Source organism: Garra rufa, chromosome 20, assembly GCF_049309525.1.
Source record: "Garra rufa chromosome 20, GarRuf1.0, whole genome shotgun sequence".
In the NCBI taxonomy this organism is placed as follows: Eukaryota; Metazoa; Chordata; class Actinopteri; order Cypriniformes; family Cyprinidae; genus Garra; species Garra rufa.
The window spans coordinates 38,811,681-38,826,580 of record NC_133380.1 but is presented as its reverse complement, the minus strand read 5'-3'; the positions used below and the strand labels follow the sequence as shown (position 1 = coordinate 38,826,580).

The 14,900-nt window shown below is 32.7% G+C and overlaps 1 protein-coding gene across 1 annotated transcript; it reads right to left on the bottom strand.

Moving 5' to 3' along the window:
* On the bottom strand, nt 1-14,505 carry adgrl4 (adhesion G protein-coupled receptor L4). The gene is made up of 16 exons (XM_073826209.1): nt 14,413-14,505; nt 13,056-13,205; nt 11,361-11,510; nt 11,083-11,229; nt 10,855-10,925; nt 7,649-7,816; nt 5,739-5,922; nt 4,224-4,337; nt 3,917-4,116; nt 3,644-3,820; nt 1,723-1,926; nt 1,394-1,614; nt 1,074-1,140; nt 891-982; nt 466-634; nt 1-361 (listed from the first exon to the last, which is right to left on the bottom strand). Exons 1-16 carry the CDS (start codon nt 14,456-14,458, stop codon nt 299-301), a joined length of 2,223 nt encoding a protein of 740 aa, XP_073682310.1. The 5' UTR covers nt 14,459-14,505; the 3' UTR covers nt 1-298.
* Nucleotides 14,506-14,900: the final 395 nt, after the last annotated feature.

Here is a 14,900-nt window from a genome sequence, read left to right as displayed (position 1 = left end):
TCAAAGACAGAAAATGTTTTTATTAGTCAAGAATACAGGACATATACAATCATCTTTGACAATCAATCATCAGATAGAAAAAAAATTATTACTGACTGTAAAACTTTTAGCTACTGACTGCAATTAGTTATGAAACTTTTAGATCATAGCATGCAGTAAACATTTTAGTTAATACATTTCTCTCAAAAATAAATATATATTGGAACTTTGTCACAGACTTTCCTAAGTACATCTTTATAGTGCTTATATTTAAAGCATTTGCAGGCTGGTGCTGTAGTTAACTTCTTTTTGATAAAGTTCATCGCAGACACTCAAAACAACATGGAATATTCTTGAATAATCTGTAGTACTCCTCTTGGATCTGATGATAAAAGTGAAAGCATTTGCAATTACTGGTGCAAAATGGTAAACAGTAATGCAAAATAATATTTCATGAAATATACTGTACAGAGTGTGAAAACGTACCCTTCTGGATAGAACGCAAAGGAATATGAAAATGAACATCCCTTGGAACACGTTGGCAAAGGTAAAGAGATACGCTGTGAGGGTGGTCTCATATAAGATGTGCATAACACCAAATGTCCAGGTAACTCCCAAAACAAACAGCAGAGCAATGGCTCCTCTTGCACAAGACCTGAGGAATAATTATTGAATTATAACTAAAAACTGTTTGCAATATTTATGTGCATTTCAGGCTGCAGTTTGATTAGTAGATTTAATATTTAGCTACCCAGCCTTTTTCTAAATATTTTGAGATACACAATGGAATCCAAGTAACAAATAACTTCACATGTAACAAATAAACTATGCAAACACAATAAATCAGAACATTATCGAGGATGAGAATGCAATTTGAACACTATATTAAAATGATAAGAGACTTTCTTTACCTGATATTTTCATAGTGACTGATTTCAGGTTTCTTTACTGCAGTATGACGAAAAACCTTATAGAGGATCACGGCAAATGCCAGCAGATTAACCTGGGAGGGAATAATTGGCATAACGGCACTGTTACATTCATATAAAAGCACTGTTTCTAAATGTTACAATAACACAGGAGCAGATACTCACCAGAATGATCAGACAGGCTGGTCCTATGAAACTCCAGATGAAGTTATTTTCAGTGCTCAGCCAACACCTTAACATATTAATAACATGAGATAATAATTATTGTAAAACTAGATTTGGATAGTCTGAAGAAAATGTAAATGGTGCAAGGCTTAAATACGTTCCACCTTATTTTGCAAAAAAGTGGTTGACACCACAAACCTTACATTCAAGTAAAAAATATCCGCATTTACGTTAAAAATTAGATATTAAAAGGAATAGTTGGAAAGTAATAGTTATTATTTCTTTAGCAAATATCATTAAATTAAATATGAATAACTTACACATTACTGGTGCCATAATATTTATATCCAAGTGTTGCAGATATTGCAACAACCACAGCAGGACTCCCATAACCAAACATGTAGAAATTCCGGTGGAGAAAACCTTTGTTATAGATGACACCAACAACAATGAGATATAAATGGATTCCCTCTATACACATCCAAGCAAACGCAGCCAAGAAGAAATAGTGCAGCAGGCCAGCAATAAGAGAACAGAACCACTGAAACACACAGTGAACAAACATGTATCATCATTACATTAATATAGGATACTTTTGTATAGGGTTTATATGTCCATCTGACACAATAATAAAGTGTGAGGAGTGAACCTTGTGTGCGCTCTTGTTAATCCCAATGAGAAAAATGAACTGGGCCATGAAGAGGCTGCAACACAAGTTCTTGTGGATTGTGGTTCTGGTGTTCTGGATGTCTCGGAAGAACCAGAAAGTGAAGATACACATGGATAAGCAGATGATGGAGATCACCATTCCCAGCTGCGTTATTCTCGTCAGAACATTATAGTGTGCAAGCAGCTGCATAGAACAGAGTAGGAACAGGCATTTAGGAATGTTTTGATGGAAAGTTGCATTTTTTGTAACAATGTAAAACAAATCAATTTATTTAACTTTGCTAAATTAAAACATTGAATTCTAAAAAACAAAAAAAAAAAAACATCTAACCCACAACTTTTGAACAGTAAAGTAGCATTTAAACGCTGCCGGAAAATTTAATAAATAACATAATAATAAAATAAAATCTATCCACTCTATTTATGTTCAAACTGAAAGTGGGCATCTCAAGTAAAATTACTACATTTTACTACTATTATTTTACCATACCTTTTTACACTTATTTGAGTATTTCAGGTCAAATTACTTTCAGTAGTCACCTTTGCAAAAAAAAAAAAAGTCCCACAAAGTAAGGTTAGTTCTGATAAATTGTCAAGCTAGATTATTAGTTTGTAGTAGCCAATTGACCATATGCACGGAGCATCTTTAGAACTTCCACATAATGATAAGTCAGCTTGTAAACTTCTCCTCTACTGCCTCGTTCTTATCAGAAACTGAGAAAAATAATAATTGCAACATTGTAAATAATGATAGTGGCATTAACATTCAGTTTTATATTATTTAACAACATATAATTTCAATGCAAGCCTGGTAACTGTATTCTTGATAATCAGTAACTTGAGATATGAACACATTTTCATGTAATGAAATCTTGTAATGAAATTTTAAAGCCTTTATTATTTTTCAACTCCACAGCTGTGCAATAAAATTCACTTCAAAGACTCATAATTCATAATGACGACATCGAAAAAAATGTATTCTTACGGAAAACAACGTCTTTTTAATATGAAAATGACATGTAATTACCCATATAACCAGAAGATGGCAGCAGAGGATCAATCATTGGCTGCAGCTGTCATTTCAACTCTAGTTTTTTCGAAACGTCTTGCTTTTGGTTTTATTATAAAATTACTAGTATAATAAATTGTAGTACTTTTACCGCACCGAAGTATATCTTATACCAACTGCAGAAAGTCATTAAAATAAATAAATAAGCTCAGACACAAACAGCCTATAAGGGTGAATTATTTAAATACTTCTATATATAGTTCATTTCAAATTAAATAAGTTAAATATTAATGGTATAAGCATTAAATAATGAACTCAATATGAATCGATATAAATTTGAAATATTTTATATAATTTAATAACTACATCATTTGAGCTTTATCTTGAACTGTACAAGTTATTACATAGCCTATATTTAACCAACACAAACTTGTTACAGCTGTAGTTTTGTTAATGTGAATTTAGTCTGAATCATTTAATGCACAGCTCTTTTTTTTGACATCAGCTTGTTGGATGTTTCGTCGGTTATTACTGTCAATCATAGCAATGACTCACACGTATTTAGACGATTTACTTGCATATTTTATTTTTAAATCGTGTTTGTCATTCTTGAAATGGTATACATGGACCTTTGGTCCTCTTAGACAAACAAAACTTTTCTTTGATTGTGAATGGATTATGTAGAGAAAACAAGCAAAGTACGCTCCTATTACGGCACAGTACAGTTGACCGGAAATGACTGAGCTGGCTTGTCTAAAACAAGGAAGTAATCCGTGCATATGGTCAATTGATTTTATATTTTAGTATCTAATGCATTAATTTTTTTTTTTTTTTTTTGCAAAACTACATTTTGTAAGGGGACCAGTAGGGGGCAGCAGTAGTTCAGACTTACATTGGCTTGAGCAGAGGACATGAGAATAGCGAAGTGTGTCAGGTGATTACAGGAACATGAAGTGTGGGTGGCATTCACACCAGTGCGTGTACATCCTCCCAAACTCCAGTGACCCATCATGCTCTGCGAATACTCCCAAAAGGCGCACTTAGTCTCATCATAGGCAGGATCTATCTCCTTTATAAAAAGCAAAACTCATTCAGTGCATTAAATTAAAATTGCATTCACACCCACAACTATTGCAAATTAATTAATAAATCAGTTAAACGGCACCTGTGTGTGTTTGAGAGTGAAGGTCACATTGTTCAGTACAAATGTCGTTGGGTTACTGATGGCTGCTGCTATTACTGGCGAATTAACTGTAATTTCACCCGCTGCTGCATAGCGAGAGTAATCGGCCACACCAGGGTCATCAGCCGGCTTTAAAAGATCCCCAATATTGTTATAAACGAGAAATATGACAGAGGTGCTGCCTACAGCAGAGACAGAACAAGACAGAGAAAAAATATATAGCTTTTAATCATTTGGTGCATTTTTATTTCAATTTGCTATGAAAGTTTAAGAAAGGTCTTTCACAAACCGTTGTTTTCCTTCTTTGAATTTTTAGGGTTCAACGAAATGGAGTTTCCTTGGATGCTCGTTGAAATTGGATGCTTTTGTGCTTGCTGGGGTTCAATTTTGTATAGTTTCATTTCTAGAAAGCATGGAAGACAATGATTAGCACCTTTTATCATAAACAGGCTAACATAAATAGTGCAGCCAAAATTCACTGTAAAAATATTATGACATCATGACAGGTATAGAATGATGAACATAGATGAACAACTTAAATAAAACAATCAAATGTGATTATGCAGGGACTTCTGGCAATTTATTGTTGAATATAGATTTTATAAAGAGTTTCATACTTTAAGGCAAGACACTGCAGGTGAATAGGGTAAAATAATTAACTAATAGTTATGACCTTACTTACCCAGATGATTGATTACATTGATAATTGCAAACTCTTTTTGCATTACAAGTTTTGTAAAATGTTAGGTTTAAATATGCAAATGAGATATTATTTAATTAAATATGCACTAATTTGCATACATTTCTAGTACAAAAATCTAAACACTGGATGAAGTCAGTTTCAAAATTCTTGTTTGTGTTTTTATTTTTTGATATATTAGAGTCAAATCTCATTTTGTCACGCCATAATTCAGAAAAAAACTATTTATTTTTTACCATTTTTGGGGGAGTAAAATGTATAAAATCAAGCAAATTATACATAAACACATCCCTCTGTAAAAACCTTCAGAATATAGACAGGAATGTAAAGAAATGCAAAAATGTAAAGTTTGGTGTGTGTAAGTGCTACTGAAGTGGAGATTTATGGCTCAGTGTAGGAGAAAAAACTCATTTTGAGAAAACGGCCTTTAAAAATATGGATTGTAATTGAAATCTATTGACACAAATAGATCAAGTGCTAAAAAAGAAAAACTTAACGGTGTATTTTGGGTGTTTTCTTTTCACTAGTCTGAAAAAACACTTTATAAAACACCAAAAAGCCCAAAATCTCAACAGCATTTTTGCCTGCAGTGTCTCCCCTTAATTTCCAAATTCTATTTTTTGTACAAATTAAATTTATTTATTTATTAATTATTATTATTATTATTTTTTTTTTTTTTACAAATTTCTATTTCTTTTTTCAGTTATAATTACAAACACTTTTAAAGTGTATTTATAATATTGACCTTTGCAGTATATGAAAATGAGACTTGAAAGGCCTGAAAAAAATTATCCATAAACTCTCAGAAAAATAAGTACAAAAATTATCACTGGGTTGGTACCCTTACATTTACTTCTATTCCCATTAATCCGCTTACAAAAATAAACATTATTGATTCGGCATATATATATAGTTCTACGAAGAGCCTTTAACTTTAACCTTTAACCTTTTTAAGTGTATAACACTACGAAATGCAATGCATAATTTAAACTACAGTACAGGTAAAGCACCTGTGAAAAATCAAATCGCAGTCATATTAACACAGTACAGTATATATTGTATTTTAAGTGTGGTGAGTTCAGTTTTAGGCCTCAAAGCTCTTACCTACTTCACCAGCATCCACCTGCATCTGTGTAGTGTGTGTGTATCTAGCAGACAGAGCCAGTGTTTCCTTCTCTGCTGTGTGAAGGAGTGTGGTGATGTAATACGTCCTCAAATCCTCATTTATCCTGCCCCATTCTACCTTTTCATCCTTCTCGACTAAGTTATTCACACTGAAAACCAGATTCTACCAGGAAAAGCCAGAAAACACAATGGTTTAAATGGGTTAAGTGCATCTACAGTGGTGTGAATAAGTGTTGGCCCCCTTCCTGATTTTTTTTTATTTTTTTTGCATATGTTTGTCACACTTTAATGTTTCAGATCATCAAACAAATTTAAATATTATTCAAAGATAACGCAAGTAAACACAACATGTAGTTTTTGAATGAAGTTTTTTTTTTATTATGAAGGGAAAACAAAATCCAAACCCACATAGCCCTGTGTGAAAAATTGTTTGCCCCCTAAACTTAATAACTGGTTGGGTCACCCTTAGCAGCAACAACTGCAATCAAGTGTTTGCGATGACTTGCAATGAGTCTGTTACAGCACTGTAACCCACTCATCTTGGCAGAATTGTTGTAATTCAGCCACTTTGGAGGGTTTTCGAGCATGAACCGCCTTTTTAAGATCATGCCACAGCAACTCAATAGGATTCAGGTCAGGACCTTGACTAGGCCACTCCAAAGTCTTTTTCTTCAGCCATTCAGAGGTGGATTTGCTGATGTGTTTTGCATCATTGTCCTGCTGCAGAACCCAAGTTCGCTTCAGCTTGAGGTCACGAACAGATGACCAGACATTGACCTTCAGGATTTTTTGGTAGACAGCAGAATTCATGGTTCCATTTATCACAGCAAGTCTTCCAGGTCCAGAAGCAGCAAAACAGCCCCAGAATATCACACTACCACCACCATATTTTACTGTTGGTATGATGTTCTTTTTCTGAAATGCTGTGTTACTTTTACGCCAGATGTAATGGGACACACACCTTCCAAAAGATGTGTTCTGGCAAAACTGAGACGTGCCTTTATGTTCTTTTTGCTCAGCAGCGGTTTTCGTCTTGGAACTCTGCCATGCAGGCCATTTTTGCCCAGTCTCTTTCTTATGGTGGAGTTATGAACACTGACCTTAACTGAGGCAAGAGAGGCCTGCAGTTCTTTAGATGTTGTTGTGGGGTCTTTTGTGACCTCTTGGATGAGTCGTCGCTGCGCTCTATTTTGGTCGGCCGGCCACTCCTGGGAAGTTTCACCACTGTTCCATGTTTTCGCCATTTGTGGATAATGGCTCTCACTGTGGTTCGCTGGAGTCCCAAAGCTTTAGAAATGGCTTTATAATCTTTTCCAGACAGATAGATCTCAATTACTTTCTTTCTCATTTGTTCCAGAATTTCTTTGGATCTCAACATGATGTGTAGCTTTTGAGGATCTTTTGGTCTACTTCACTTTGTCAGGCAGGTCCTATTTAAGTGATTTCTTGATTGCGAACAGGTGCGGCAGTAATCAGGCCTGAGTGTGGCTAGAGAAACTGAACTCAGGTCTGATAAACCACAGTTATGTTTTCCCTTAATACAAAAAACCCTTCATTTAAAAACTGCATGTTATGTTTACTTGTGTTATCTTTGATTAATATTTAAATTTGTTTGATGATCTGAAACATTAACGTGTGACAAACATGCAAAAAAAAGGGGGGCCAACACTTTTTCACACCGCTGCACTGTATGGTGTAATGTAACTGAGTAATTAATTACTATATTTAAATAATATTTGTTTAACTCAGTACATAATATTTTGACCGTATTTAGTGTTTATTTGATGGTTATGCTTTTTAATTTAAACTTTTTGATGCAAAACATTCAGGCTTATTAACAGGTGTGTTTCTTTCTTCATGTCCTGTATGTGGAAGGGCACATAAATTACCGTGATGGTGTCATTGATGCGTTCCTCTGGATGTTCAGACTCATCTCCTGGGCTTATTTTATGGCTGGCCATGGCCTCGATGTAGGACATGAGGAGAACAGGAGAGAGGTCAGCTGATGTTTGATGCCTTATCTCTCTCAGACGCTCTGGAGTTGACAGATTAATCATCTACAGCCCAGAGAGAGGAAAAGCGTTTGAATATTCACTCAAAGAAAGTATATGATACAATACCAATGACAGCATTTGAAAGATTATACATCACAGGGAAAATGCAGATAATACACAGCTGTCCTAACAGGCCTTTATCAGCAAACATTTTCAAACTCCCCTTACGAAAAAGAAGTTTATTCAAGTGTGTTATTAGTATACAACTTCAAAGTAGGAAAATATACTTTCAGTCTACTTTTTATGTGACATTTAAGTATACTTGAATTATACTTAGAAAAAGTCTAAATATACTTGAGCTCTACTTGTGCTCTGAGAATCCGTGTTTTCATTGTTATATGCGCTATTGCACATCTTCTGTACAGAATTTCCAAAACACAAGTGAAGAAGAAACAGAAACAACAGATGCTTCCACATGTAATCTAACACAATCGTCAGACATAAAACAGCATCAAAACCATAGATTTGTAAAACTGTGTAACGTTATAAGATAAAATGTCGACCCATGAAGAGGTAATAAAGACTGTCAAGTTTTGGGGTGTTGATCAACTCCATCTACGTTTTGATTATCATGTATACTCTATTTTTATTTTTAGCTTTTTGTTTAAAATTTATTTATTTATTTATTTTTTATTTATGAAACATACCCCCATTCAAGTGTTTGTAAAAAAGAATGCATGAAGCTAGAATAAAATGTATTTATTTACAAGCAGATACCCTGTACATTCTTTAGATGCTTTGTATGTTCTAATATTCATATAACAAAGTATATACAAATTAATACATAAATAGGGATATAGTAGTATACTTAAAGTATGATATAAAGTTCACTTAAAGAAAACTTAAGAGTATACTTGCAGTATAAAACTACTAAACTAGTAGTTTTATAACACTTCAAACACTTCAAAGTGTACTAAAAATGCATAAAAAAAGCAATTAATCAGTATACCTATAAGTTCACTTTACGTATACTTGCAGTACAAACTAAAAACATAGATGTAAACTAGTTGTGTACTCAAAATGTACTACTTTTATACTTAAAGTATACTTAAAAGTATACATTTATATTCTAGAAAGTGGGCCAATTTAGTCAAAAGGAGCATTGACATAGTACACTTAAAAGTATACTACTAGTACACTGATATTTGTATACTTACTATATAAAGTATACTTAAAAATAAACTTGAACTTTACTTAAGTATACTTAATAAAATCAATTCTAAGTATACTTCTTTTTTGGTAAGGTTCTGCACATGTAAACACATGTATAAAGTTCCTCAGAGACATTTGACACTTATAACAAGGCCAGTACTAACCAGTCAATATGCAAAGGATATTAAGTTTAAAGGGTGCTAAAATTCGATAATTGTCCAGTATTTGCTATGAGAGAAACTGCAGATCTGCAACTTCACCAACAGAGGACGCCACTCTCTCACACTTACATAAGAATTTGTGACTCTGGACTGAATGCTGTAAATGCCTAAAACAGCTGTATACACACGTTATAAGTCTAAAATTTTGATAATGATAATGATGATGATGATTATATTTTCTCCTTATATTTTAAATATATCACCATACTTTTATATCTTAAAGTTGCTAGTTTTAATGTTTTGAACTAAAAATAAAATAAAGCAAACAGATAACTACGAGTGTTCCTGTGTGGCCTCTCACACCATTCCTGAAATATTGATGACATTTCCTAAAACACTCTGTCCATCCTGATTGTTATATGACAAAAATCTCATGACAAAACCTCCAGAGCAGCTGTTTCCTGAGCTAGAGCTGTGCTCAGCAAGGTGAGAGGAAAAACATCTGAGAGATACGTGACTAAATTTGGACAAGATGTCCAGTTATCATTGAGTATACAAGCCATCGACCTGTTACACACATTTGGCTTTTAAAATAAACACAAGAGTGATGTTTTGTCTTCACTGATGCACAGAAAACAGCACTGTCATACTCTGCATGCTCACATACTCACATTTTTTAAAATAAAAACGTTCATATTTATGTATTATTATGCATAATATTAATAATTGTGGGTTTAAATGAACTAAAGTCATAAAAATAACTATTAACTGTGGATAGCTATTTAAAGCTAAATATATAAGACAAGAATTTTTTATTCAGCATGAATACATTACAGTCAAAAGTTATTATATTGTTTCATTTCAAATAAATGCTGTTTGTTTTAACTCTCAATAAATCCATAAGCAGCACAACTGTTTTCAACACTGATGATAATAATAAATGCAAATCAGCATATTAAAATATCCCTCTGAAGGATCTTGTGACACTGATGCTTTTCTTACTTAGATTTTGTGTCTTGTTTCCATCCAAAATATCTAAAAAATCCTAAATCAGTTAAGATTTCCTAAACAAGTCAAAATTGTTTTCTTCTTTTCAGAAAGAAAAAAAAAAAAAACTTTTTTCAAACAGAAAACTTTTTTTTTTTTTTTACCCCATTGGCACATTTTATTTTATTTTTTTGCTTGTTTCAAGCAAAAACACACCTATTTTTTTACTCTAGAACAATTCTTGATTTAAGAATTTTTTAGATATTTTGGCTGGAAACAAGACAAAAAATCTAAGTAAGAAAAGTCTTTTTTTCAGTCTGGAGCAATGCCTCCTAAAAATTAACTTTTCCTTTTTTTAAATGTAATAAATTACTTTTTTAAATATTTTAAATTGCATATCTGCATTATGCAGTATATACAAGTTAATTTCTTTATTTTTTATATTATTTCTCCATATTGTCTGTTGTATAATGGCAAAAGCCAAATTGACATTTCTTGTAGCATTAGTAATATTAAATAACAATGCACATAATAATAGAAATGATTCGTACTGTGTGACTATTTTGTGGAAATCCTGAAGTAAAGCGAATACTTTTCTTACATAAAGTAACTCACTGTTTCCAGTAATATTAAATAAAAATCCTCATTATAATATAATATAGTTTATACAAATATTATGTGAAATCATATAAAATAAACATTGCACATAATTATAATAATAATAATAATAATGCAACTCACTCTCTCCAGTGTGTTGTTAACAGTGTCTTTAATGCATCTGTGGTCCTGATGACAGTGCTTCTTTGGGTACTCTGACACAAACATAAAAACAAACACATAAACGCATATATATGGACAACTGATTTTTTTAAAAAGCTTAGCTTTTACATTGTACAACTGTTTTTAAATATGTCCGAATGTATAAATAATTCAGATTATCAGATTTAGATTCTACACTTTATATCTCACCTCTGCAGTCCATTCCACTTTTAGGCTTAAACCAGGGCCCTGCTGGGGACGTGTAACCTCTCATACATGAGCAGATGAAGGAGCCGTTTGTGTTGTGGCATTTAGAAAAGGGCCCACATGTACCAGCATCCTCACACTCATTAATATCTGCAATTGAAAGAACAGCCAAGCTCAACTTCACTCTTATAGAAGTCTTACTGTCATTCAAACATTTTAAAAGCCTATGTCATGCCCAGATACCTTCTGAAGCCATTCTATTGGATATGATTGATTCATACCTTTACAGTAGGTCCCATCATTAGGTTGAAATTTCTGCTTTCCATTTGAAGTGAATCCAGACACACAGGTACAGTAGTAACTTCCAATAGTGTTGCTGCAGATGGCATTTAGGCCACATATTCTGGTTACATTCTCACACTCATTGTCATCTGTGAAGGGTCATATAAGCACATCCATTAAAGTGAAAAGCAGCAACTCTTTACACTGAAGTGTTTCAGCAAGACAGTCACAGGGGAAAAACTGGAGCGAGTAAATCAGAGAATTACAAACTTGTGATTAACTAGTATAGGCAATGCTCTAATATAGACTCATAAGTTCATTCAATGTCACTTTATTTTTGGCAATATTGTCAACTTGATTGCACAGACACTTTCAGGAGAGGACTACCCTCACCAAAAAGAAGTATACTTCAAGTTTATTTTATTAAGTATACTTAAGTAAAGTTTACATATATTTAAAAATATACTTTATGTAGTAAGTATACAAAATCAGTGTACTAGTAGTACTTTTAAGTGTTAAGATGTATAGTTTACATCTATGTTTTAGTCTGTACTGGAGGTATGCTAAAAGTGAACTTGATACTGATAGTTTACTAATTAAATACTTTGAAGCATAGTTTCATTAGACTACTAGTTTAGTAGTTTTATACTGCAAATATACTCGTAAGTTTTCTTTAAGTGAACTTTCTACTTACTTTAAGTACACTACTATGCCCCTATTTAGGTATTAATTTGTATATATTTTGTTGTGTGAATATCTGAACATACAAAACATCAAAAGAAGGAAAGGTATCTGCTTGTAAACAGAAACCTTTTATTCTAGCTTCATGCATTCTTTTTTTATAAACACTTGAATGTGGGTAAATTTCATAAATGAAGAATAAATAAATAACATTTTGAATAAAAAGCTAAAAAAAAAAGACATTTGTTCCACAGTTTTATATATATCTATGGTTTTGATGCTGTTTTATTTCTGACGATTGTGTTAGATTACATGTGGAAGCATCTGTTGTTTCGGTTTCTTCTTCACTTGTGTTTTGAAAATTATGTAATGAAAATGTGCAATAGGTCACTAAAATCCCTATTTAAATATCAGCACTTACTGCGTGTCAAAACCACATTAGAAGAGCTCTAAGTTGTAAGATGAGCCACAGGACTGTCATGAAGATCCCAGTAATAAAAACTTAACTATCCTTAATGATTTAGTATTATGGATTTTAATTATTTTGCTTTAGATACAGATAGACATTATAGTTTATTACATCAATCAGTTTAACATTAATCTGACTTATTATACAAATATGTATTCTGATAATTCATAGAATATTAAATCTGATCATTCTGTTTGATATTGACCCTAAACACGGCTACATTACACGATTTGTAAACTACTCATTCAGTACTGAAAGACAATCTTTTCTGTTACTCTTTATTTGTAGCAATAGCCAACAATGCATTGTATGGGTCAAAATTATCCATTTTTGCTTTATACCAAAAATCATTAGAATATTATTCTAATGATTTTCTCAATATTTAGATTATTTTGCACCCTCAGATTCCAGTTTTTCAAATAGTTGTATCTCGGTCAAATATCCTAACTATTCTAACAAAGCTTATTTATTTAGATTTCATGATTCTTGAGCTTTTAGATCCAGGGTCACATTGTGTTTTAATGTAACAAAATAAATGGCAAACCCTGGCAATTGTTGATTCCATCACCAGTGAACCCTTGATTGCAGAAACAGCCAGATTTGGAGTCATTGTTTGTCTTGCATTTGGCATTCTGGTGACAGGACTGGCAAATGTCAACAAATCTGCATGGATCCAGTACACTTGAAAACCAAGCTTTAAAACAAAACAAAACAAAACAAAACAATAACATAAATTAGAACAGAAATGAGGATGTTTAAGGCTAGATATCACACAAATGTCATATTACACAAATTATTTTCTTTATCTGTGGTTTTGTATTTTGGTTTTGAACACATTGTTCCAAACTTTCCTAAATTCTAATATTTTATAACCAATTCTGGTTTCACCTCATTTTGATTTGTCCCTTTAACACATTCTGTTGAATATAAGGTAATAAACGTTTCACCTACACTCTTAAAAATAAAGGTGCTTCACGATGCCATAGAAGAACCTTTTTTGTCTAAATGGTTCCATAAAGAACCTTTAACATCTGACGAACCTTTCTGGTTCACAAAAGGTTCTTTGTGTGAAAGAAGGTTCTTCAGATTATAAAAAGGTAAGAAAGAGATGGTTCTTTAAAGAACTTATGACTCAATGGTTCTTTGCGGAACCAAAAATTGTTCTTCTAAAACAACGCTTGAAGAACCCTTTGAAGCACCTTTATTTTTAAGAGTGTATATGTCTAGGAACTGTTATTAGAGTATTTGTAGACTGGTAGGGTTAGGGTTAGTTTAAAGTTGAAATGTACTTGCCAAGTTTCTTACAGTCAGTAGAATGTCTCTTGGGAGACTATTACAATAAAGAGTTAGCAGATATTAAACAGAAAGCCTACTAATACTCTCATGAGAGTTAGTTGACATGTAGGTGCAACGTTACAGAATGTCAACAGAATGTTTAAAAGGGACCATCGAAATAGTGTTACCCAACTTCTGTCCTCAAGATTAAACAATTTTTGCAATAGCTGTGATGATCACAATAAATACATACAATAAAAACACACTGGCATACTTTAAGATAAGGAATATCTGTATAATAAATGCATTTTATTTTTGTTAAAAAAGTTCCTGGCCATGTTGAAATGTACAAAGCTGAGAGTCAATATTTTAAGGCATGTACAAAATAAAGATAAAAATAAAGATATCTTGAGAAAATAGTATTCCCTGGAGTAAAAAGTGTGAGAACTAGTCATGATCTCCCTCAAATCAGACTACAAAATGTATCTATTTCTTTATTTAATTTTATTAGAATTTTTTTTTGGGGGGGGCAAAGCATAATTGAGCAATAAATCTATATATAAAGTTAATTTGATTTATTACTCTGAACTGTATCAAGATCATAAAAGGTAATCAAAGCAACTTACCAGCGAAAAGCAGGAGTTTCATTGGAGAACTGTGGAGAAACTCCATTTCGGAGTTGAGTCTGGAATGTCTTTAAGCAGTAAGTGAATATCTGTGTGACGCATGATACTTCCTTATGTCAGCTTCCTGTTTCTCTAATCCTGACCCTTCCTGTCCGTTTCAATCAACTCACAAAAAAAAAAAAAAACATTGCAGAGGGACACGACAACTCATCCTCTCTCTCAAATACATGCCACTTTTGTAACTTAACAAACACAATAATATAAACAAGTTACTGATGATACAAGCATCTCTGAAGTTTAAATGTTTTAGGCCACTAGTGAAAATGCTTTGACCAAAAGTATGAGCTTGTGAAAGTTAAGGTATCAAGTATGTCAATCTGTGTGTCTCAATGAAAGCAAGTACAAAGAAGTTCACATGGTCAGTATTTTTATTTGTTTATTACCAAACTTCAGATTCTCATGATATAATTTAAGTTAGTATTATTCGG